At 48.6% G+C, this 24,246-nt stretch overlaps 1 protein-coding gene across 1 annotated transcript; it reads left to right on the top strand.

Annotated features, from left to right (window-relative positions):
* The first annotated feature begins 14,570 nt into the window (after positions 1 to 14,570).
* Positions 14,571 to 15,280, top strand: LOC126249324 (translation initiation factor IF-2-like). Its single transcript, XM_049950977.1, has 2 exons — positions 14,571 to 14,682; positions 14,865 to 15,280. The coding sequence occupies exons 1-2, from the start codon at positions 14,571 to 14,573 to the stop codon at positions 15,278 to 15,280; spliced, it is 528 nt and encodes a 175-aa protein (XP_049806934.1).
* Positions 15,281 to 24,246: the final 8,966 nt, after the last annotated feature.

The raw sequence follows: 24,246 nt of genomic DNA on the forward strand, positions 1-24,246 counted from the left end.
AGTTTCCTCATCACAGTGAATGTAGCTTAGTATTAGAAGAGAAAAAAATTCTATAAAACAGTGCACAGAGACAGGAAGAAAAAAAATATACAAGGGTACACAAACACATAGGGGGATAACACAATGGAAAGGACAGGGTTCGTTTTCAGTGTAACATTTGGTACTGAAGTATTTTGCGAAAAAAACCTTTTTTGTTCTTGGATATCTCCCTTCGTTCATCATTATTCCCAAAAAGTCCTATCTATACCTCTTTTCTGTATTCTAACCATATTTCTTTCAAAATAATTATGGATCATTGTGCAATACTCATTTTGGCCCAAATCGTTTTCATATACCTTCTCAATGCATTTCTTCCAATTCATCATAGTTAGTTTCTTATATAGTCTACCCCCTCTTAAGCTAACTTAAATCTACTGAGCTCAGATGCTAAACTAAGGGACGAGGCAATGCAGCAGCACAAAACAATTAACACAAACAGCAATGAAAAAAATGGAAATTGTCAAAGCAAGCTACGTTAAATCTAAATTACCAAGCAATGCAACATTACAACTAATATGAGCCAATGTGCAGCAACAAGAAAAATAAATCAGTAGTAAAACTAGCTTAACAGAGTAATACAAAGTGAAATTTAGTAGCACTATACCTGGCAAAGAGCAGCCAATGCAAAAACTTATATCTAAACATGACATAGCTCAAGCAGAAAAAATATTACACTAAAAATGGCCATGTCTAATACCTATGTCACATCTTAACACTAGAGTGATGCATCACAATTTATTCTAGAAAATAAATTACAAACTCATTAAAAATAGTATTAATGCAATTCCTGTGAAGGGAAACGTCTATTTGTGCTCTCTTTACTAAGAAAGTTTATCAGAAACGTATTCTTTACTGGGTCTGTAGACTGAAAATAGTGATATTAGTACATCTATTAAATTTTATAATAACCAATGCTGCAGTGCAGCTAGAAACTAGATATTAAAGAAAATGAGCAAATATGTACAAAGGAAGACATGAAACATCATTCATGAGCCATATGGCATTTCATAAGGCAGTAAAAATTCTCTCAATTCTCGAGAAAGACGCTTGTCATAATCGGGTGTGCAGATGTAAGTATCTTTCCAAGTAATGAGCGTGTCGTATTTGCGGTGCTTTCGACAAGGAATGTCAATAGCGAGGATAATGGCCTCCCTTTTTTTTTGCTTTTCTACCTGTGCCTCTGAAAAGGCACGCACTAATGGCTTTTTCTCCAGGCGTCTGACACAGCTGGGTGCCCACGACACATTACGTGCAGGTGGTCACTTAACATTCTTACGGAAATATTTACGACAGCAGTTTCTGCTACAGTGGCAGTCTCATATAAAAAATTTCAGAGGTCGAGAATTTGCGTTGCAAATGTGTAGATACAAAATCTTATGAATATAACAGTGTCCAAAAATTTTTCGCCGGCATTGTGATACATTCACGCATTTACACACATTTCATACCTCTTAAAGTACGATTCTTGGTTTCCAACATCCTTTTTCACAAGTCAGAGTCCCTAACCACTATTCATTACTCCTTACCTTATTACACATATACATATTCGTCGACACTTCTTCAATATTTCATCATAATAAATACATAGCATAATCAAATTCCTCATATAGCATCAGCTTATTGATCATAAACATACCTCAGCAGCATAATACACATCGTCGTCGTAAAAATAACATCATAACACCTCAGTCAAATCTCAAAAACGTCGTAGCTTTCTGCAATAATTTCAAAACCTAAAACAAAATCCTCTGCTCATTTCAATAGTGTCATCTACCTCAAACTTACTTTAAAATCATGCTCCCTTACCAAATACATCATTCAAAGCTCTCATAGTATCACAATTTTCCGGAAAAATATGAGCATTTCACAAAGTACAGACAAAATACAATTTCATAAGTGTGAAGTTATCCAACTGTGTAATTACGTAAACATGTGTCACTGATGTAGTAAAATTGATATTTGTCTCTCTCAGTTAAATGATCAGATAGCTGTGTAATTTGTGAGTTTGAGAAATATGGTACCTATGTGTAAAGTTGTGTAAGCAAATACCATATCAGCTAGGGCTCCTTGTGCTTGCCAAACACATGGTACACAAAGTGAGCGTGTACCCCCCTGAGGATTAATGTAATTATACCCTCAGGTGTTACAGATTACAGCAATGGAATGAAATGTATCACGGAAAACCTTCTTTGTAATTCAAAAATCTTGAAAAATAAATGGCTTAAGTACAAAATTAATCTCTCAAATGCGTGTCTTGTAGTGCTAAATGTGCGTCTTGCTGTAAGATAATTCTGTGGAAGTGTCGTAGTTATCGTCCTCTGTAAGCAAAGTTCTGCTGAAGTCAATGTACTTACCTCATCATAAACGAAAGTGAAATGCTTTGCGTATAGATATCTTAGTTATTACGCTTATTGTTGTGATGAAGAAAGTACTGTACTGGAACGTATTGTTGTGCTACGTAAAAGGCTGTCTCATTGTAGCTATACCACAAAAGTTGCTACGAAAACATGTTTTACTTTCCAGAGTAATGCAGAAAAACTGTGCAGATATAAAACAGAAACAGTGCAAAAGCAACATTGTAAATTGTCACTCATTAGTAGCGTCGTGATAAAATCGTGTAGCTGTCGCATAAACTAACCACTGTGTCATCTGGTATTTCACAGAAAGTACTTTAAATCCAGAATGTATTTTCAAGTAAACCAAAATGTTGCATTAAAATCTCATTAGCAGTACTGGTAAATGTTGTAAGTATGTGAGCCTTATAGTCGTTACGTAATCGTGTAACTAACAAGCAAGAATATACACACACAATAACACTGTGTCGTCTGTTCACAATAACAATGCATTCGTAATTTCTGCTTAAAGAAGTTCTCTTGGTTCTTGATTGGATATATAACTTCAAACATTGTTGCATGGTAACAGTTTCTAAGTCTGAAAATGCATACTAGAAATGTGAAGTGAAAAGTTTTATGGCAATGACAAAGTTAAAAAGCAGATTATCTTTCAATAAACGGTTTTACATGTGAAATGTGGTGTAAACCTTTACTCTTCCTAGTACGCAGAGTTTCAACTTCAACGCAATTATCATGTGGTATACGTCGGTAAGGAATGCTAAATATTTTCTCAAGGTTAGCGTCTGTGTCATTTTTCTCTGAGCCAGCCGGCGCAAGCGGCTGCCTGCGGTGCGAGTCATTGTCTGTCTCTTTGTTGGCGCGCGTCGTTATTGGGATTAGGAGACCTAACTTCTACAAATTCACCTTGCCGAGAAGGCCCTGCCCTGTTTAAATCCCGCCAGTTCTGATGCAATTCAGGTCTGTCGTTACGATCATATCGTCTGTCGTCATGTCGGTAGTTCCTGTAGTTTCTTTCTTGTCGGTTAAGTGGTGGAGAATTTCTCCCTGAATCGTAACTGCGCGCTGAACCGTTGCGCCTAAAGTTATTCTGTCTCCCGTAATAGTAATTGTTTTGGTTCCCATATTGTCTGTTCCTCTGATCGTCTCTGTGATAGTCATTACCGCGGAGAGGTGATCTTTCCCTGTAATTATTACTACTCTGCCAACGGTTGTCATACGGGTGGTGTCTGTTTTGGTCACGATTTATGTTGTGAGAATATCCTTGTCGCGTCCAGTTATTATTTCTTTCATCGCGGAAATGTGACGGATGTGACCTGTAATTGTTGTGCTCCTGTTTTCGCGTTCCGCGATTGTCAGTGTCAATTTCCAGTTCTTGTAAGAGCCCCTGAAAAGCTTCAATGTCGTCTTTGCAACGTCCAGCCAAAATAATATGTCGTAAATGTTTAGGCAATTTGATTAAGCAAATGCGGGTGAGTTCTGAGGGGCTGTATGGGTTTGACAGGTACTGATTCTTGTGCAACATGTCTTCAAAATATTTCACAAGACTGGAAAATTCAGATTGTTGAAAGTGTATCATCATCATGATGCTATGTTTTACTCGGTCTTGTGTAGCTTGAGACCAATATGCTGAGAGGAACGCATGGTAAAATTCTCCTTCACTGTGACAATCGTGAATGACCGATCGCATTCTTTCAGCTGGTTCATTGTCTAAGTAGCCACACATAAATTCTAATCTGTGCTCTAAGGACCAGTTGGGAGGAAAACAATGAGAGAATTGATGGAGCCATGCTTGTGGATGTATGTCGTTGCCAGAATTCTTAAATGTTTTGAATTTACGTGTAGTAATGAACAGCTTATAGTCAAAATCATCATGTCGGCGAGTCGCATATCGGTCATTGTTACGTCGTGTCGGCGGTTCAATCTCAAAATTCGGTGCACATTGCCAATTCCTTTCATAACTTCCGAAATGCCCTGTGTTATTATTTTGTGGTTGTTCCGTATTTCTAAGTCCCTCTTCCCGTGTTGGAGCGCGAGTGTCCTCTGAAATATGTAATTTTTGTATTACTTGTGCCAACTGATCTTGTACTTCCCGGATTTCTCTTTTGTGTTGCGTATTAATTTGATTCTGATTTTGTTTGAATTTCTTAAATTGTTCATACTCTTCTGTGTCAGTGATAGCTACAGGTCTTGTGTCATTCAGATCATCATCTACCTTTGTAGATAAGTTAGTGAACTGATCTGAAAGTTCGGCTACTTTATCCGTTAGTGAAATTTTTTCCTCTCTGTGTTTTTCTGAACCAAGTTTCAGAGTGTCCATTTGTGTTGAAATCGTATCTACTGTGTCCTTTAAGTTTTCCTGGGTTTTTGCGAGTTGCATAAGCGAATCGGTAGATGCAACTGAGTCAATTTTACCCTGCAGGGTGTCGTGATTTTCATGAACAATAGTTTGCAATTCTTTTATGGCTGCTTCGTGATTCTGTAATGCATTTTCATGACGCGAAAAAATAGGTTTAAAATGCTCACAAATTTGTGTTTTTACGTCATTACAGACTTTTTGACATTTCGATTCAATGTTATGTAACTCAGTAGTTATATCTTCACGTGTTTGTTCAAGCGTGGTGTCTAACTTTTGAAGATTTTGTTCCACTGCGTCTAACTGTTGCTGTGTTTGTCTCTGGTGTTGTTCCATTGTGTCTAACTTTTGAAGATTTTGTTCCATTGTGTCTAACTATTGCTGTGTTTGTCTCTGGTTTTGTTCCATGGTGTCTAACTTTTGAAGATTTTGTTCCATTGTGTCTAACTTTTGAAGCTTTTTCTGTGTTTGTCTCTGATTTTGTTCCATTGTGTCTAACGTTTGAATCTTTATCTGTGTTTGTCTCTAATTTTGTTCCATTTGTTGCATTAATCGCAATAATAATGTATTAATGTCTGGAATATGTTTCTCTATGATTTTTGGCAGTGAATTTTCACCGGCAACATTCACATTTTGACAAGCAGAAAATGTGTCTTGACTTATTTGAGAGAACGGTGAGGACCCAAAACCTGAATCTGCAGTATTTGCAAGATTGTGTCCTGTCATTTCGTATTCCTGAGGCGAGCTGTTGCCGACCGATCGATCGATAATACTTCCCTGTTCACTACTTGTTTCAAAAAAATGGCTCTGAGCACTATGGGACTCAACTGCTGAGGTCATTAGTCCCCTAGAACTTAGAACTAGTTAAACCTACCTAACCTAAGGACATCACAAACATCCATGCCCCAGGCAGGATTCGAACCTGCGACCGTAGCGGTCTTGCGGTTCCAGACTGCAGCGCCTTTAACCGCACAGCCACTTCGGCCGGCACTACTTGTTTCACTGTCTACACCATTATTTGCCACCCGCTCCATTTCCCTATGCACAATTACCAAATTACTACTTTGAATATTAGTTAATTCATTACACGGTGGCGCTAACACACTGCTTTCGTCTTCGCTGTCATTTCTCAGTTTACTTTGGAGCCTAGTGTTACGTTTTTCACACGCCATTATAGTCACAATATTTCACACGACAACACAGAAAAACACAATTTGAAGGGCGAAAATAAGAGAACACATTAACATAGTACTGAAAATAATATCTAGTTAATTGCAGCTGCGAAATACTTGGTGCAAATCTACATGCGTGCCACACCTGTTTTACTGTACAACAATGAAAGACTGCAACAACAAAGGAGATTCTCTCTACAATTACGCGCTAGCAATGAACAAAATCTACACTAATAACACAAACTACAAGAAAAAATCAGAAGATTCCAGTGAGGTATCCTCGGCTAAGGGTCGCCATATGAAACGTCCCCTTAGAACAATTATACACGAGACTGGGCTTAAACTGACACACAATATTTTTTAGCGCAACGCAATCTGACTTTCAAAAATCCCTACAAAAGAATGGCCCTGACTAACATTAACCTATACCTTTCACAAATCACTTACCTCACCAAAAATCTTCGTTACTCGAACTACTGCAAAACAGCGAGCGCCACTACTGCCAGCTAAATAAAAGATTCAAACTACGGAAGGCACTAACTACTGATAGGCATAGTTAGGAAATGAAAGATTTTAGTAGAGAACAAACAATGTATTTACCTTAATAGTGTTGAAAAATCATAATATACATAACAGATCATGACATCCAGTCTTAAAAATTTCCAAACTCCGCCATCTCTCTCCCCACATCCACCATTGCTGGCGTCTCACCTCCAACTGCGCAACGCTACGCGCTGTTCACATCAAGCTGCCGCTGCCCAACAATACAATGGCAGACAACAATGCAAACTAGCCACAGACTGCACACAGCACAGCCAGTGATTTTCATACAGAGCGCTACGTAACGTTGCCAATAAGAAAACATAAACAGCCTACTTACAGTGTGTGATGTCTTTAGGTTATTTAGGTTTAACTAGTTCTAAGTTCTAGGGGACTAATGACCTCAGCAATTGAGTCCCATAGTGCTCAGAGCCATTTGAACCATTTGATTGTCTGAATTGTTCCGAATGTAGCCTAGCCAGTTTGTGTAGTATCTTTTCTGCTTTGTTTGTGCATATTCGCATGTGGTCGTGGAAGTTCAATCGTTCATCAATGTATACTCCTAGATAGCGTGTGACTGCTAGTCTTTTTATGTTTGTGTCCCCGATTATGACTATTGGGTTCCTGCGCAGGATACCCTTTAGCAATGTATAGGTTGTTTTGTTTCCTGCTATCTTTAATTTATTATCTGTGCACCATTGAGTTATTGTCCTATGTGTTCCATTAGCTCTTTCTTCTGGCTGGGCACGGTTGTTTGCTGAAACTACGACCAGTAAATCATCAGCATAAGCGACGACTCCATCTGTCAAAATGTGCTCCTCTAGTAACTGTAGGAGCGGTTCTATAACTATGTCCCAGAAGATGGGGCCGCAGATAGATCCTTGTGGACAGCCTTTTGTAATTCGTTTAATCACTTTCTGGTTGTCCATTTGCCAAACTACCGTTCTGTCTCTGCAGTAGTCCATGAAACTATTATACAGAGACTCCGGTACTTGCAGGTGTCTGAGCCTCTTGAACAAGGCCGGCCACCAGAGGTTGTCGAAGGCACCTGAGATGTCTATCATAGTTGCAAGTGTGTATTTGGAGGGTGTGTCGTGTACTATTTGGAGTGCTCTGTTAATTGCGTCGTCTATAGATTTCCCTTCCCTGAAGCCATATTGGTGTGGTGTCAGTCCCCGTAGTGTTCGGTGTGCTTGTAGTCTTTTGCAGAGTAGTTTTCCTTGTACTTTACCGACTGTATTGATAAGGCAAATTGGTCTGTATAACTTGGAGTCTGATGGGTCTTTGTCCGGAGCCTTTTTGATGATAACCGCCTTCGATGTCTTCCACACTGCAGGCACACGGCCCAGCCTTAATGCATCGTTTAACAACGTTGTGAGAAACGGGGTGATCTGCGGTGCAATTTGTTTCAGTACCTCAGAGTGGATACCATCCTGTCCAGGCCCCTTTTTGTTTTTGAGTTCTGAGATCGCTGTCGCCACTTCTTCCTGCGCAAATGGACAGGTGACGGTTGGTGTGGTGTATACTGTGTCTACTTCGCGTCTCAGTGCTGCATGTTGTGGTGTGTCTGTGTCTGCGATGTCGTCGGGCATGAGTTTGCTCAGCAGGAAATCCGCTGTGCATCTCCAGCCCTTAGTCATCTCACCATCCTCCTGTCGCAGCGTTCCCAGACCCAGTGCACTCTTAATTTTCTCTGTCACGATTTTGTATGGTTCCCCCCAAATGTTTAGTTGTGGTTGTGCTGCTACATGGCTGTTCCAATGGTCTTTCCTGGTCTTATTCAGCTCAAGTTTATATTTGTCCTTGGCAAGCCGGTAGTCGTGTAGTCGTAATTGTCTTTCTCTATCTGAAATTGCTCGTTGGTAAAGCTTACGTTTACGTTTTGAGTCTTGTTTGAGTCGTGTTAATTGTGTAGTCCAGGGAATATTTTGGTGTTTTGTCATTCTTTGTGTGGGTATGCAGGTGTTCTGTGTGTGTGTGATGATATCTGTCAGCATGTGTGCTCTGTAATCAACACTGCCGGTGATGTCTTGCGGTATGTGCTCATGTATTTTTGTCTGACCCTGTCTCAGTCTGTTTTGTCAAATAATTGTCTTTTTGGTAGTGTTTCTGTGTTGACGTTTGGTGTACCACTTAAGGTTAGTGTGATGATGTTGTGGTCGCTAGCAGTGATCTGGTCATGTACGGTCCAGTCTCGTACGTGGTTGATGGCGGCATTATTAACGTGGGTGATGTCTATGTTTGATGAATGACCGTTGTGTCCGATGTGAGTCGGGTGATGTCCTTCCTTGTTGAGTACGTGTAGTCTGTTTTCTTGGATGATGTCATTTATTATTCTACCTCTGTCGTCAGTTCTGTCTGAATGCCACAGGGTTGATCTGGCATTTATGTCTGCACAGATGAGAACAGATGAGAAGTTTTTTGTGGCCAGCGTATTGCGCAACATCTCTGATGAGGTCTGCGTATGGTTTGATGCAATGACAGAATTGGGCGTACAGCGACGCGATGATCCAAGTATCCCCCTTGTGTGTGACTTCAACTGTAACTAGGTGCTCGGAACAGAGTTCTGTAATTTTGACTGGATATATTTCTTTGTTTAGGATTATGACAGATGCGATGCAGCCTGTCCCCTCCGCAACTGTCACCGCACTTGGAGGAAAGTTGGGGATATGCCCTTGTCTAGTGTAGTTCTCCTGTATGCACAGAATGTCACTTTTTAGTTCACGTAGGACCCGTGGGAGCTCCGAATTTACAAGTATACTCCGCATAGCATTAAGCTGTGCTATTAGCAGTTTGGGTGTTTAACTGTGGCGTAGCACTTGCTGCCAGTTTGACTGTAATCGAAGTATGTTCTCCCATGAACCCTTACGTGATCCTTGTAAAGCTTGTCCATATCGAATGGTTCCTCCCTGCGGGCGCACACCTGCATGAGCAGGTCTAGTAGGCTGCTTGGATCTGTTGGAATATTCTCCGTTTTGAGAATCAGTCTATCGGTTTGCTCCGATGTACGGAAACAGATTGGACGTACGGGTGTATGGTGCGGATGAGCATCCTCTGTGCAGTCTCTAAGACGTCTCTTTTTTCTAGCCTACTTAATTTTACATTTATATCTAGCTTGTCGTAACTAAAACTATCGGTGTCGATGGCGTGTGTTGGCGTCTTTGCAGCCGTGACGTGTCGTGATGGTGTAGTGGCGTTGTTGTGCACCTCCGCGGGGGGCGCTGGATTGGCTTCCTCGTTGGTTGCTGTGGGGGTTTCCTTGGGCGTCGGCATTGAGGTTGTTAGTTGGGGGGCTGCGAAGGTGTTGGTATCATCAGGGGTATGCACTTTCGTATCACTAGGTTTTGAGGCAGCCGGCGATTGCCGCGATTGGTCGTCACACGCTTTCACTTTCTTGACTCTCTTTTGCTGTTTGGGTTTTCTATGCGGTTTTAGTTTCCTAAACGCTGTGATGATTCGTTTGTTTTTTGTGTGTGTTTCGTTTGTGCAGTGTTAATGTGTATCAGATGTGTTGGTTGTTTGAGCCTCCATTCTGCATTGATTTGACGTGATTTGGTTCCCACTTCACTGCTCGTCTACGCTATCTGTGACAGACATAACAGCTTTTGGTATGTTATGCGCACTGTCGCCTCTGTTGCCAGACCCTCCGCAGACGTTTGTTGCGGTTGTTGCTGCGGCATTTTGTGTGGCATTCGTGGTGTCTGCCGGCGCTGTGGCCTGTTCAAGGTCGGTATTACGGTTTCGAATATCATTGTTATGAACACTACAATCTCTGGCGTAAGGGCAATAACAGACGCCATCTTCTTTCTCTGTCAGTGAGTCAGAGAGTCTGAGGTGTCTGATTTGTCCATGTTTTCCGTTTGGGCTCCAGTTGTGCTGACTTGCGTTACCGTTGTGTTTAGCACAGTTGGATTCAAGGTCTCACCTTGTATGAATTTGATTGGTTTGATGTGTCCATCGCATTTTGTAGTGTCGTATGTGCGTCGTTGTGCTGGAGTGGATGGGTAATCTTGAGTCGTTATCAACGCTATTTTGTGCAGTTTCTTTGGTTGGTCATGTGTGGTATGGTTTTCTGGTCTGTCGGTATCAGGATTTGGGGTTATCATGTCTATTCTCAGTAGTTCGTCTTCGAGTTCGTTTATCCTGTTCATAAGGGTCGTCTGGAATGTCATCCAGTACATTATTTGTCTTTTGATTAGTTTGGCGGCTTCTGGTGACATTTGTCCTGTGAGTGTTAGGTCGTCTATGTATTCAGTGATTGCATGATGGCTGTCCTCCAGGTTTGTATTGTGTATCAAGCCTGGAATGTGACCATTGTTGGGGTAGTCGTCAGGTAATAGTTTTTGCCTCTTACGCCAGGGTATTGCACGTAGATGGTTTCTGTGCCTGGTGGATGATGACTTGTATGATCTTGTTTTTTCAGGGGTTGATTTGTGGAGCATGTTGGTTGACTCAGGGGGGTGTTCAGTTTCCATAGTCAGTACTGTCAATTAGTCTATCAAGCAGCTGTTTGTAGATCTGGCAGACGCCACCCCTGCTCTTATTGCAAATTCGGTTTCCGTTCATGCACGGAATGCAATCGATGGGCTCTGATGCTCGACAGTCCGCGCGTTTGTGGACCTTTTTGCCACACCTTGAACAGGTCGTACCTGTGTCTGCGCAGACTTTGGTTGTATGGCCAAGGTCACAACAGTTGTAACACTGGCTCACTGACGTAAAGTCTTTGACAGAAAGGGATTGGAAGTCTGTGTACACCCTTCCTTTTTTGGTTAGGTACCAATAAATTCTGGGTGTGACTTCCAACACTTGATTCTTGTATCCCTTTCCTTTGGGCCCTGTGCGGAATCTCATTTTCACGTCTTTGTCGAATTCGTCTTTTGTGAAATCGTCACTGAGATTTTGGTCGTATAGACACTCAAGAAATTGTCTATCCGAGATAGTGTCTGTCACTCGGTAGACTATCACCAAAGGTTGCCGCTTTCTGGGCCCCTCACACGCGATATTCTCAATATCTTTCGTCTTTTCTATTATTTTCCTACAGTCCTCCTGTGTTGCTGCTTCGACAATCACAGCTGTCTTCGTGTTTCTTATTGACTTAATGTGTAGGTTGTCTCGTCTTGGGTTGATGTTTTTTGTCAACGTTTGTTTTATTGTTTTCGTGTATTGGTTGTTGGTAGACTTTATGAAGAGAGTGGTTGCCTGCTTGGCTTTTGCCACCTCAATGCGTTTGTGTTCTTTGGGTGCGGTGGAGAGTGCCGCAGCGTATGTTAGTGCCTTGGCCTGTTGCTGTGCCTGTTCAGTAACCTTTCTTGTCAGATCCCTAATTTGGTCCCTGAGCTCTTGGTTTATTTCAGCGAGTTTTGTATTGTCTTCCTAGAGTTTGTTGACCTGTTCTGTGAGAGACTCAATTCTAATGTTCTTAACTGGGTCAGCTGAGTGCTGAAGTTCGCGCAGTAGATCTTTGTTCTGCTCTTGCAGCAGCTCGACCTTTGCTTCTGCTGACGTGAGTTGGAAAGCCAAAGGGAATATTTTATTCCTTATCGTATTCACTACGCTATTCGATACGTGTTTGGCCTTTAATTCCGCCCCAATGTCATTTAATAGCTCGTCAATTGCAGCGATCTTCTTGCTCGGTGACATGATGGCATATTTGTGGGCACCAGAAGCCATGCCTATAGGCGATACTTTGCAACTGGTGCTGCTCTGCGCTCTACTAAGCGTCCCTTTCGTGGACTTGGGTGTGGTGTTAGCACCACTTAGTTGGCGTGCTCGATCCAGGATTGCGGATCTGTGGTATAGTTCTTAAAGAGTGACCTTTATTTGGTGTGTACTGCGTGTGCGGCACCACATTGTGACACGTAAGTCCCAAAAGCGATACGTCACAGAGCGAGGCCGAATGTACGCTGGGTGGCTTCGCCGGCGATGTCCGATCGACACTGAACGCCGCGGTCAGCGCCGCACGTCAGCAGGCCACATGGTTCGCGGGACCAGGTGGGGACTGTGAGCTCGCGTAAGCTGCTGACTCCCGCGGTTGGGCGCGGAAACACGAGTCGTGCTTGGCAACACCGGTTCGCTGTGGTCAGCGCAATTTGGCCTACTTGGGAAACTCATGCGTAGTGCGTGTCAGCTGGCGCACTGCGACCTACTCTCGGGACTTTGCGTTCCGTAGCTCTGCGTATCGCTTTACGTTACTCGTAATCAATTTTCCTCACTTTCGACAGTTTATGACTTTTACCTATAATATGTCTATAATTCAGAATTATGCTCATTTCCCTTCACTGTACCGAGCGAGGTGGCGCAGTGGGTAGACACTGGACTCGCATTCGGGAGGACGACGGTTCAATCCCGGGTCCGGCCATCCTGATTTAGGTTTTCCGTGATTTCCCTAAATCGCTCCAGGAAAATGCTGGGATGGTTCCTCTAAAAGGGCTCGGCCGACTTCCTTCCCCATCCTTCCCTAATCCGATGAGACCGATGACCACGCCGTCTGGTCTCCTTCCCCAAAACAACCAACCAATCCCTTCACTGTATGGGTATTGTTCACACTGGTTTTCTTCATATTAAGCTAGTCTTTTCTGCGAGATTTGCTACCATATGTTTTTAGTCGAAGTCCGTTATTATCAGTTTTTTTTATTCGGGACACTTTTGGAAGCTACCCTTCACTGTTCTAACATGTTGTCGTGAGTTTGGTGGATATTTAACGTCTAATTACGGAGAAAAATCCTACCATACGCTACTTTGATGAATCGTCACACGGTAACTTTCCTTTCATATTGTTTTTAACACTTTCACAGCACTGCGGTTAGTAATGTTAGTAATGTCAAGCGTTCCTAATCGTATTAGTAGTGTTTGTGGATGTTAGTTGTAGTGAAATACCTTTGATGAATTCCGACATGCTGTAAATGTGCCCGCGAAGTCACTGATTGCACTATTTCTCTAGTCGAAACACGAGAAAATTTTGTAGGACTGCTTCACTTCACTATTATCCATCACTGATCACTGTTTCTTCGTTCACTGGCGTGAATGTTCCCGATAGAACCGACAAAGAGACCGTAGTTGCGGGAGCACGCGCGAGACAAGTCCGTACGCGCTCGTGGTTAGGACAACAGTGAGTCTAATTAAAAAGACACTCAGCAAAGGAAAGGAACGGGCGACTAGGGCTGACGAGGCGATTACAACGACGCCACCACGACGCCGACGCCAGCGTCTCACCGACCGCTGACGAGCGGGCACGGACCGCGGAGAGAACACCTCGCGAAGGGAGGGAATTTAAGACGGCCGCCCGCTCTCAGGATCTCAGAGTCACTGAGATGTGCAGCTGCGAGAAAGACGTACCTGCGCTTGCTAACGACGCGAAGGGTGTGGCAGATCGCCTTCCGGCCGCGCTTCCGCCGTCGGCGGCCCCATCTGGCCCTCCACTTACGACGACCAGTGCTATGGCTAAGGATTTGATAGACACAGCTACGGCAACTTGAAGACAGCGCTGTCTCCTCCTCTCCCCGATTCTGAAGATGAACTCCACCGCGCCTCAGCCACGCGGACGAAGCGGGAAAAATAAGAGGAGGGCAACAGCCGCGCCGTCCGCTGTTCGCAGCTCGCCGATCGAGAAGAGCGCCAAGCAAGATTTCGCCCCTGACGCCGATGGTTTTGTCCCGGTCCGGCGAACTGCAAGACGCATGCAGTCATCGACGACTCTTCCAACTGCCATCACCAACTAATTCGACGCGCTCGCTGACGCGCCGGAACAGCTGCCGCGCGATCCTGCGCCGACGAAAAACTACCATCTTTCGCCGGTGGTCCTCCAGTTTCGGCCGCCCTGTGGGGAACTGCAGAAGTTGTTGCGCAGCTGGACAACGGCAGTGTACACCGTGAAGCCTGCCGGGCGTGACCTCTACAGGGTCACACTCCGCACTGCTGACGATTATCGCCAGGTCACTCAGGAGGCGTCTGAGCGTGGTATACCACGCTTCCGCACCTGACAAGGTCTTGAAGATTGTAATACGCGACCTCCTGTTGAACATGGAAGCCGATCACCTGCATTGTGAACTCACTGACCTGTGCTTCTACATTCGGGCAGTCGTGAAGATGAAGTCGCCTAAATCACACGATGATATGCCGCTCTTCCTGGTCGTCTGCTCCGACACCGTGGAGAAGCGCAAGCTCTACCAATTGACGCGGGTCGCCGACGTTCCGGTTCAGACCGAAGATCTTCGCTCCCGGAGAGGCCCTGTGCAGTGCTTTCGCTGCCAGGGGATAAATCACGTCGCGCGTCACTGCTCTATGCCAGACAGACGTGTTAAATGCTCCGGCGCCCACGCAGGACTTGCGTGCCCCCGTCCGACCACCGAGAAGCCGTCATGTGCACTCTGTGGCGGTGCACACGTGGCCAGTTATCGTGGGTGTGAGGTGTGGAAGCGTGCCATCGCTCGCCAACGTGGCCAAACACCCGCGCCACGTCCGAAGAAGCCAGCAAAGAGACGGCGGCAGCATCAGGGGCGCCCTCCGCCGTCCCGCCAGCGTCGGCCGCTCCTGCTCCCGCCGCATCCGAGGCCGTGCCAACCCCTGAGGCTCCTGCGCCTCCACCCCAGCTGCTAGTGGCGGAGCCGGGAGCGGCCTCTCCCGGGACGTCGGCTGGACTGCGCCCCGCCAACCGCCGGCGCGGGGGTCGACACCCCGTGGGTACCCAGCACCGTCAGTCGAGCAGCCCCAGGTCGACTCTGACAGCGAAGCAGCCACGCCTCCCCCTTCCAGCGACGGGGCCGTGCCTGCTGCCTCCACCGCTTACCTGGCCTGCCTCGTCGTGCAGCTCACTGTCCTGGTGACCAGTGCCACGAGGTTTATCGAAGTCCTGTCGCAGCAACTCACTGCTGCAGTGCCGATGGCCGCTCCGGCCCCGACCGCTGTCAACCCTCACCAGCTACACCGTGGGCATCGTTACAGGGCTCACGGTCGTCGAGTGGAATGCCAACGGCTTCCGCACTGAAGCCGGCGAACTTCGCCAATTTCTTCGAGACGAAGCCGTCGACGTCTGCCTTATCAACGAAACCCACCTGAAGCCTGGGGTCGACGTCAGGGCGGCAAACTACTCCAGCTATCGCACCGATCGACTGACGGCGGGTGGTGGGGTAGCCGTTTACGTCCGCAATGGCATTCGTCATCACGTGATACAACTTCCACCACTGGCAACGCTGGAGGCCACTGGTGTCGTCGTTCATACCTCGGCGGGCGCCGTCACGTTCGTCGCTGCCTATCGACCGCCGTCTCGTCCATTGGACCCTGCTGACATCGATGCTCTGCTCTCCTTCAGGGGGGCAGGTGTTCGTCGCCGGGGACTTCAATAGTAAAGATGTCTCCTGGAACTCCTGGATCACCAATGTCCGTGGACGCTGCCTGCTCCGGGTAGCGGAACGTCACCATGCGCTTGTGGTGGGGCCTTACGACCCGACTATATTCCCTGCCCGTGGCCTCCCGGATATAATCGACATCGCGGTTGTCAAGGGTATCCCTCATCAGATCACTGCCACGACGAGGACTGCACTGTCTTCTGATCATGTCCCAGTGGTTTTTGGTATAGACCTAGACGCCCTACAACAGCCCAGGAGAGGCATCTCACTTGCTGGGATCGACTGGGACAGGTTTCAAGCAGCAGTGACGGACTCACTCGCCGCAGCGGCGCCCCCTGCGGAAGCTGGAGCGGACGCAGCACTTCTGTACTTCGCGTCAACCACGATCGACGCCGCCAAAGTAGCAACGCCACCCCGACCACGCACTCCGCCTGACTACTCCCTACAGCTGCCGCCGGACATCCTTGCGGCCATCATTGAGAAGAACCGGGTCTACCGGGAGTGGCAGAGGACAATAAATGCCGACACCGAGCGCCTCCTCAACAAGATGCGTCGGGACATCCGGGCCTCCATTGACAACCATCGCCATCGCGACTGGAATAACAAGGTCGCCATCCTCTGCCTTGACGACGGCGCGGCCTGGCGGAAGACGAAGCGTTTCCTACGCCGCACGCAACGTATCCCTCCGCCAGGTTGTCTGTGAACCAGCTGCGAAGGCTGATGCCCTCACAGACGTCTTTGAGGCTGCGTTTATGCCGATCGAAGACCCGACCGACGCTGTCCACGACGACCTGGTTGCTGACCGGCTCCCGCGCAACTTGGAGGCACGTGACGACGATGACGTCATTGAAGAGACGACGGGGGAAGAGGTGTCGTCCACCCTGCGTGTTCTGAACCCCAGGAAAGCTGCGGGCCCAGACGAAGTTTCCAACGCCCTTCTCCAGAAGTTGCCGCCGGTGGCTGTTACTCATCTCGCCGACGTCTTTAATGTAATCCTCCGGTCCTGCAGTTTTCCTCAGTCCTGGAAGCATGCAGCGATCGTAGTGATTCCGAAGATGGGGAAGGATCTGTGCCAGCCCGCGAACTACAGACCTATTAGTTTACTGCCAGCCGTCTCCGAGGTCTTCGAAAGGGTGTACATCAGGCGGCTGCACAGCAACGTTGTCCAGGAAGGCCTCCTGCGCGAAGAGCAGTTCGGCTTTCGCAGGGGCCACTCGGCAGTTCACCAACTCCTTCGGCTAGTGGAAGATGAGTTCGTCGCCATCGAGCAGCGCGAGTCCTTCAGCGCGGTGTTCCTGGACGTGTCGCGTGCTTTCGACAGTGTGTGGCACCGCGGCCTCTTATTCAAACTTTTTGAACTTGCGGTACCGGCGTCGCACGTCCGTCTCATCCGTTCCTATCTTGCAGATCGGACCTTCCATGTGCGGGCCGCGCATGGCTTGTCCTCCGTCAGCCGCATCAACACCGGTGTGCCGCAGGGCTCGGCCTTGGGACCACTCCTGTACTCGCTGTACACTTCTGATGCGACGAAGATCGACCGTGTGCGGCTCGCCCTGTACGCGGATGACACGGCTCTATATACGAGGAGCCTCAATGCCGCCGTCATGCGCTGCCGTCTGCAGCTCGCCGTTGACACCCTGGCAACCTGGGCAGTCAAGTGGCGTCTACAATTCGAGGCCAAGACGCAGTTCCTGATCGTCACCAGGCGACTCGTTCCTGCAGGTCGGCAACCGTTCACCGTCAGTGGAAGCCCTGTCCCGTGGCGTCCCACGGCGCATTACCTCGGCGTCACCATCGACCGCCGACTCACGTGGGTTCCGCACATCCGCGAAGTGAAGAACAAAGTGCGGAACAGGCTCCGCATACTCTACCCGGTGCTGAACCCCGGCTCCCGACTACCACCGCGGCTGGGCATCACTCTGTACAAGGCGCTGCTCCGCCCTGTACTGTAATACGCCGCCGTCGTCTGGGGGAACGCCGCCGACACGAATCTGAAGAAGCTGAAGACACTGCAGAATCAAATCCTTCGGCTGGCCTTACACCTGCCTGACGATTTCCCCACCGCTCATCTTCGCGACGTCGCGGAAGTCCCTCCGCTCCGTGACCTCTTCCAGACGACAGCCCGCACGTTTTACGAACGTGCTGGCCGGTCACACAACGCCAAAATCCGGACGCTGGGCCGAAAACAGCTGCGCAGCGTCACCACCCGATGGCCACACCTGCTGGCTGCCTAGCTAGCACTGCACAACTGTGCTGAGGAGACACCCAAGAAGACAACCTACACGTGAAGACGCATTACGTCGGCATGCATGGGAGGCAAAGCAATAACTGCTGCGAACTCCATCACACATCGGAGGACAAGTTATCTCCGTGCAGATCCACGCGAGACCATCGGTCAGGAGCTCAGACACGCGACGCACGCACGCAGACGCACGTTCACTTGCGCTTTGGCTGCCGAAGTGTGCGGACGCTCTGTGCTGACGTTGCCGAGGCTAACATCTCGCTCGTGATCTTGTAGCGACCGGTTGCGCGGGTTCACGCGTTGGGCTACTCGCCTTGCTTGTTCTCGATAACCAGCGTTTCTCTCTTTCTTTCAGAGTCAACAGCAGCCAGCTAGGGCCTTTAGGGACTCGTGTAGCAAAACCCACGTGGCGTGACCCCCTATCTGAGAAAGCAAAAACTGCCGTGTCTTTCTAAAGACCTAAAGTTGTGTTGGGGGTTACGACATGGAGGAGGAGCCGGTACGAAACGATCGCTCCGGCGAGACGCAGGGTGTGGCAGATAGCGGTCTAAGGGAAGTTTCCCGGACGACGGCAGCATCTGGCCCCTCCACCACCGACGAAGACGACGAGTGAGAGTGTTGCTCGCGGCCGCCGGATGGACGCGGAAATTTCCGCGAACGGGCGGCGCCGCGCCTGCACACTCTCTGTACCGAGACGACGCATCGAGCCGCCTATCCCCATGACAAAGGAGGAATTCACCGCCGCCATCGCCAGGCTGACCCCCCAGGAGTGTTTCATCTGCATGCAATGCTTGGCCATGGGCACCGAAGCGGACAGGGAGGAGGGACTGACGAGACTCCGGTCCCTGGAACATATGGGTTGCGACAGGCAATTGTCTGTCGCAGTCGCCACAGCTGCCGCGCCAGCAGTCGCACCAGCCATGCCGGCTACAGAAGCCGCCACGCCCTCACCATCGTCCAGGCTGGCAACAACCGACGAGCCTGCAGAGGTCGAGCAAACCTCACGGAAGTGCCCAGCCGCGGCCGTAGAGGACAGTCCCTCCCACAAGGCAAGTTCCGGCCGCACCAGGCGGAAAAAGAGGAAGGTACGTCGCAGGACGATGGCATCGCCGAGGAAGCCTGACGAAGAAGGCTTCATCGCGCCCTCCCGGCGCCACACAGCGAGAACCAGGTCGTTCGGACCAGTGACGCCGGAACAGGTCAGGGCTTCAAACCGGTTTGCAGATCTACCGGAAGTGGCCGAGACCGACGGGAACGGGACCACGCCGACTACGGCGACGAATCCGTCCCGCCACCCGCCGCTAATTACCATCGAGTGGAGTGAGGGCTATAGTAAACTCTGAGAGAAGCTCTACTCCATCGCAAAACCGCGGAAGATGATCGCGGGGATCGACACTTACAAGGTCAGAGCAGAGTGCATAGAGGACCACGCGAAACTCTAGCAGCTCTGTGAGACCGAGAAGTGGAACTGCTTCACGCAGAGCACGGAGCAGCTGAAGCAGCTGAAGGTGGTTTCTCGACACCTGCCGCTTAAGAAGGAACCGGCGATCCTACAGCGGCAGCTGGAGAAACTCGGCTTCCAGATCCGCCACGTCGGCCTGATGACGTCGCCCAGGACCCACAGAGACATGCCCTTGTTCCTTGTGGTTTTAGTCGACAATGTTGACAACAGAAAAATTTTTCAGGTTGAAAACATTGCCGACTTCGACGTGAAAGTCGAGTCACTCCGCAGAAAAGACACACGAGCCCAGTGCTTCAACTGCCAGCGCATGGACCACGTGGCAAATTTTGCAGGATGTCTGTGCGCTGCTGTAAGTGCGCCGAGGAGCACCCGTCGCGGGACTGCCCCAAGAAGAAGGAAGACCGACCGACGTTCTGCAACTGTAACGGGGACCACGTCGCCTGTTACCGGGGATGCGCCGCATTGAATCGCGGGAAGCGCGCCAGCCGCGTAAACCCAAGCCGCAGCTTCGTGGACGTTGCTAAGTGGAAGCCGCTCGCCCTCCCCCCCCCCCCCTTGCCCTCCCGCCGAGAGGCCATGGCCGCTTGCAGGGGAGGCCGCACCGGCACCCCAGCCGTCACAGCTGCCCTCGTCCGCGGCACCGCCTGCAGTCGGGGGGCGGGCTTGCCGGCGACCCCGGTTGTAGGGAGGGTTGCCGCCCTCGCAGGGCGTTCCCAGCACGTCGCTCCGCTGCCGTCTACGGGAAACGTCGCGAAGGAGTTAAACCTTCCCGAAACGGCGAAGGAAGACACCACCGAGCTGGCTGCGCTTCTGCGGTCGCTCAACCAGGTGATGACGCAACTACCGGTGCCCGTGGGAGTAGTGACGGCGGCCCTCCAGGCCACCGCCGGGAGAAGCCAGCCTTAAAATGGATAACGACCCGTGCTCGGGGTCTCCACCCCCAGCAGGGCGAGTTCCGCCAATTCCTACGGGACGAGGCGGTCGACATCTGCCTTTTGCCGGAGACCTTCCTCAAACCCGGGGTCGACGTGCGAGCAGAAAATTTTTGGTGCTACACAGATGACACAGCCATCAACGGGGGCGGCACTGCGATTTACGTGAAGCAGTCACTGCGCCACCACCGGGTTCAACTGCCGGCGCACAATGCGCTGGAGGCCACAGGAGTGGTCGTCAACACCACCGCCGGAAAGATCCTTTTCGTCTCGGTGTACCGGCAGCCTGGCAGACCGTTAGACGAAGCCGACTTCGACGTCCTGCTGTCACTGGAGAGGCGAGCTTTCATTGCCGGGGATTTCAATGCGAAACACACCGATTGGAACTCACGAACTGTTAACCGCAGCGGGCGCCGCCTCTCCCGCGTTCTTCACCGCAACGGGGCGATCACCGTGGGGCCGTTTGACACCACGATCTTCCCTGCACGGGGACAACCGGACGTGCTCGATATTGCTCTTCTCAAGGGCATCGGGCAACTCGCGACCGCCGAGGCGCGTAACGTCCTTTCCTCCGACCACGTTCCGTCATTTTTGGCCTCGACGTGGTCGGAGCTTGTCTTCCAGAGAGCCGTCCGAGCTATCGCAGGCTCGACGCCGAGCGCTTTCAGACGAAAGCCGTCGAACTGCTCGAGGACGCGCCAAACCCCGTTGAGGTAGGAGCAGACGCCGCCCTAGACTTCTTCACCCGAAGAATACTCCGAGCAGCAGAGGAAGCCACACCGAGACATCGCCAAGGGCCACGAGACTTATCGCGAGAGCTACCGCGCCCTATTCTGGACGCGATCACAGAGAAGGACTGACTGTTTCGTGAATGGCAGCTCACTCGCCAACCAGACACGAAGCGCCGAATGAGACGGGAAATTAAGGCAGCAGTCGAGTAACACCGGAACCAGGAATGGGAAGACCTCTTGTCTACCCTCAATCGTTAGGATGGCAGTGCATGGAGGGTGGTAAATTCCTTCCTACGCCGGCGACAGCGAATACCGCCTTTACAGGTCGGGAACGACTTCGCCAGCGAACTCGACGCGAAAGCCAGCGTCCTGGCTGACGTATTTGCTGCGAACTTCACACCGGTGGCTGACGTCATCGACGACGACCACACACGATGGGTCCACTAGCAACTACCAACCTTCCGCGCCGCAAGGGAGGATGGCGACGTTATCGAGCCGATAACGGAGGAGGAAGTTGCTGTGCAGCTTCGCTCGCTGAAACCCAAGAAGGCTGGAGGCATCGATGGCGTCACAAATCTCCTGCTGAAGAACCTTCCGCCGGGATTACACCGGCAACTTGCCGAGGTTTTCAACGAGATCCTCCGATCAGGTGTCTACCCCTCTGCGTGGAAACACTCGTAGGTCGTGGCCATTCTTAAATCGGGCAAGGACCCACGCCAGGCATCGCGCTACCGATCCATCAGCCTGCTCCCGACCCTCTCGAAAGTTTTGGAGAGGCTGTACGCGAGAAGACTGATGCGACACGTCACCCAGGAGGACATCGTCCCGGACGAGCACTTCGGGTTTCGAGAAGAACATGCCACTTCGCACCAGCTGTTGCGGGTGGTGGAACCGGCGATGAGGGCACTGGAAACAAGGGATTACTTTGGGGCACTGTTCCTCGACGTCTGCCGAGCGTTTGACTCGGTGTGGCACGACGGTCTCTAGTTCAAACTTTTTGAACAAGGCATACCGACGTCCCACATGTCGCTACTGCGGTCGTACCTGTCTGAACGAATCTTCCACGTGAGGGCTGACGACGGTACGTCCACAAACCGGCAGATACGTGCAGGGGTGCCGCAGGGGCCGGTTCTCGGCCCCTCGCTGTACTCCCTGTACACTGCCGACGTGCTGAAAATTGCAGGAGTCGAACTGGTGCCTAAATGGTGTCTTAAAATTTATTGTTTAATATTTATTTACTGTTCATGGAGATTGTTTGTATAATGAGTCTCAGATTCCAAAAAGAAAATAGTAGCTTTACCAGAGTGGGATAAGAATTTAGAACTTTACAACATATTTTTGATAAAATTGTTTTTCTGACTTCCTAAAATTTTGGTTATAAATTCTACTGATTGGAAGTAATTTTGTTTTGAAGGCAATTTTCTTTAATTCGTCTGCCCGGATTTAAGAACATAGAGAGGTGCTTTTAATGTTTAGTTTTAATAAACGTTTGAAAGCGGTGGTCTGCCTTTTGACCCATTCCTCGCTCCACTGGCCACTTGGTACCAAATGGTAGCAGTGCGTAAAGATTGGGTCTGGTAGAGCAGGCTAACAAGTTATTACTCAACCTACTGTTCTGTTTCAGTTTGACTATGGCGACAGTGAGAGGCCCCACACGCGTGGGGAGATATCAGTTCTTGTACAAAATTAGAAGCGTTATGAATTCACATGAAACAGTCGATGAATTGGTACAGCAATTAAGAGTAATTATGGAAAAAGCCGATCGTTATTAAAGTTCCCCACAGCGAGGTACGCCAGCGCACGGAATGTGTGAACGCGGTGCTTCGCGAGTTTGAAATCCAGGAAGAGCTGTTTCGTGAATCGAGAACTACTGCTGGTCGACTTAGGCGATTGCTAGTGCGTTTCAAACATTGTAAGGACAGTTTTGCTGATTTGGTTGGAGTGGTAGACAATGTTACCGGCCCATTGCAACAGAGAATGAGACTGCTCAATGTTACCAAGATATCAAGGGGAGTTTTTGACTATATTTGAAAGGTTACCTTACCTTTCACAAGAATAAATCGTACGGTGTAAAAAATTAACGCTTAACTAGGTAACTTGTATATTTGAATTTTAAAATTATTAGATGTCCAAGATCAGGGAAGGGTGACGCCCTTATCTCAAGTGGAACTGTTACAAATATTGGCCATTAACCTGAGAGGAGCCTTGGGAAAATGGATATTAGAAGTGTTAGATCACAATCGGAGTACTGATGAGCTGCGAAGGGATATTTTCGAGAGGGTGGTTCGACATAGAAACATAGAGACATAATAAAACACATACCAGAAGAGATTATACCGCCAGATAGGAGACTGGTTTTTTGTACAACATCTAGGACATTTCAGTAAGTTAACGACCTACTAAGACAAACGCACATCATAATTTGATGAGAAGCGACAAAGCAAGAAGTAACATAGAATTCCTAACACTGCAATACGCTTTCATTGTGGACAAGAAGGCCATATAACGCCGAGGTGTAACAGTGTTAAGCAACAAGAACTACGTAATTATACTAATGAGTTTAAACAGAATGTGCAGTGTTGGGTGTGGATAAAGAGGGCATGTGCAACGTACATGCAGACGCAGTGAGATGAGAGGCAAAAGTGGTTGACGGCATTTGAAAAGGGCCGCTCATTAGATTATATAATGCTTCCCTCAGATTATGACTATACGGGGAATTACTACCTGAGAACGGTGGAATCTGCTTTTTGTATATGGCGATATTAATGAAGAACTTATTTGTGCATTGCTTTATACAGGAAGTACGGTAACACCTGTGGATAAACAATGGTTTACGACAAACAGTACACAGTGAAAGTAGCCTGCCGTTAGTAAGCAAACTGTAAAGTATACGAAGCTAATAAAACGTGCATGGAAGTAGTTGAATACATACCGGGAAAAAGTAGGACAGAGCAGTAAAAGCGGAACAGTAAGGTGAGACTCACAAAAGCTATTACTTTTCCATGTATTTTAGGATCTGATTTCATGGGTAAAGTCAACCTGATTCATAATTGGGTAAGTAAAAGATTCTGGTTTAG

Source organism: Schistocerca nitens, chromosome 3 (assembly GCF_023898315.1).
Source record: "Schistocerca nitens isolate TAMUIC-IGC-003100 chromosome 3, iqSchNite1.1, whole genome shotgun sequence".
NCBI lineage: Eukaryota > Metazoa > Arthropoda > Insecta > Orthoptera > Acrididae > Schistocerca > Schistocerca nitens.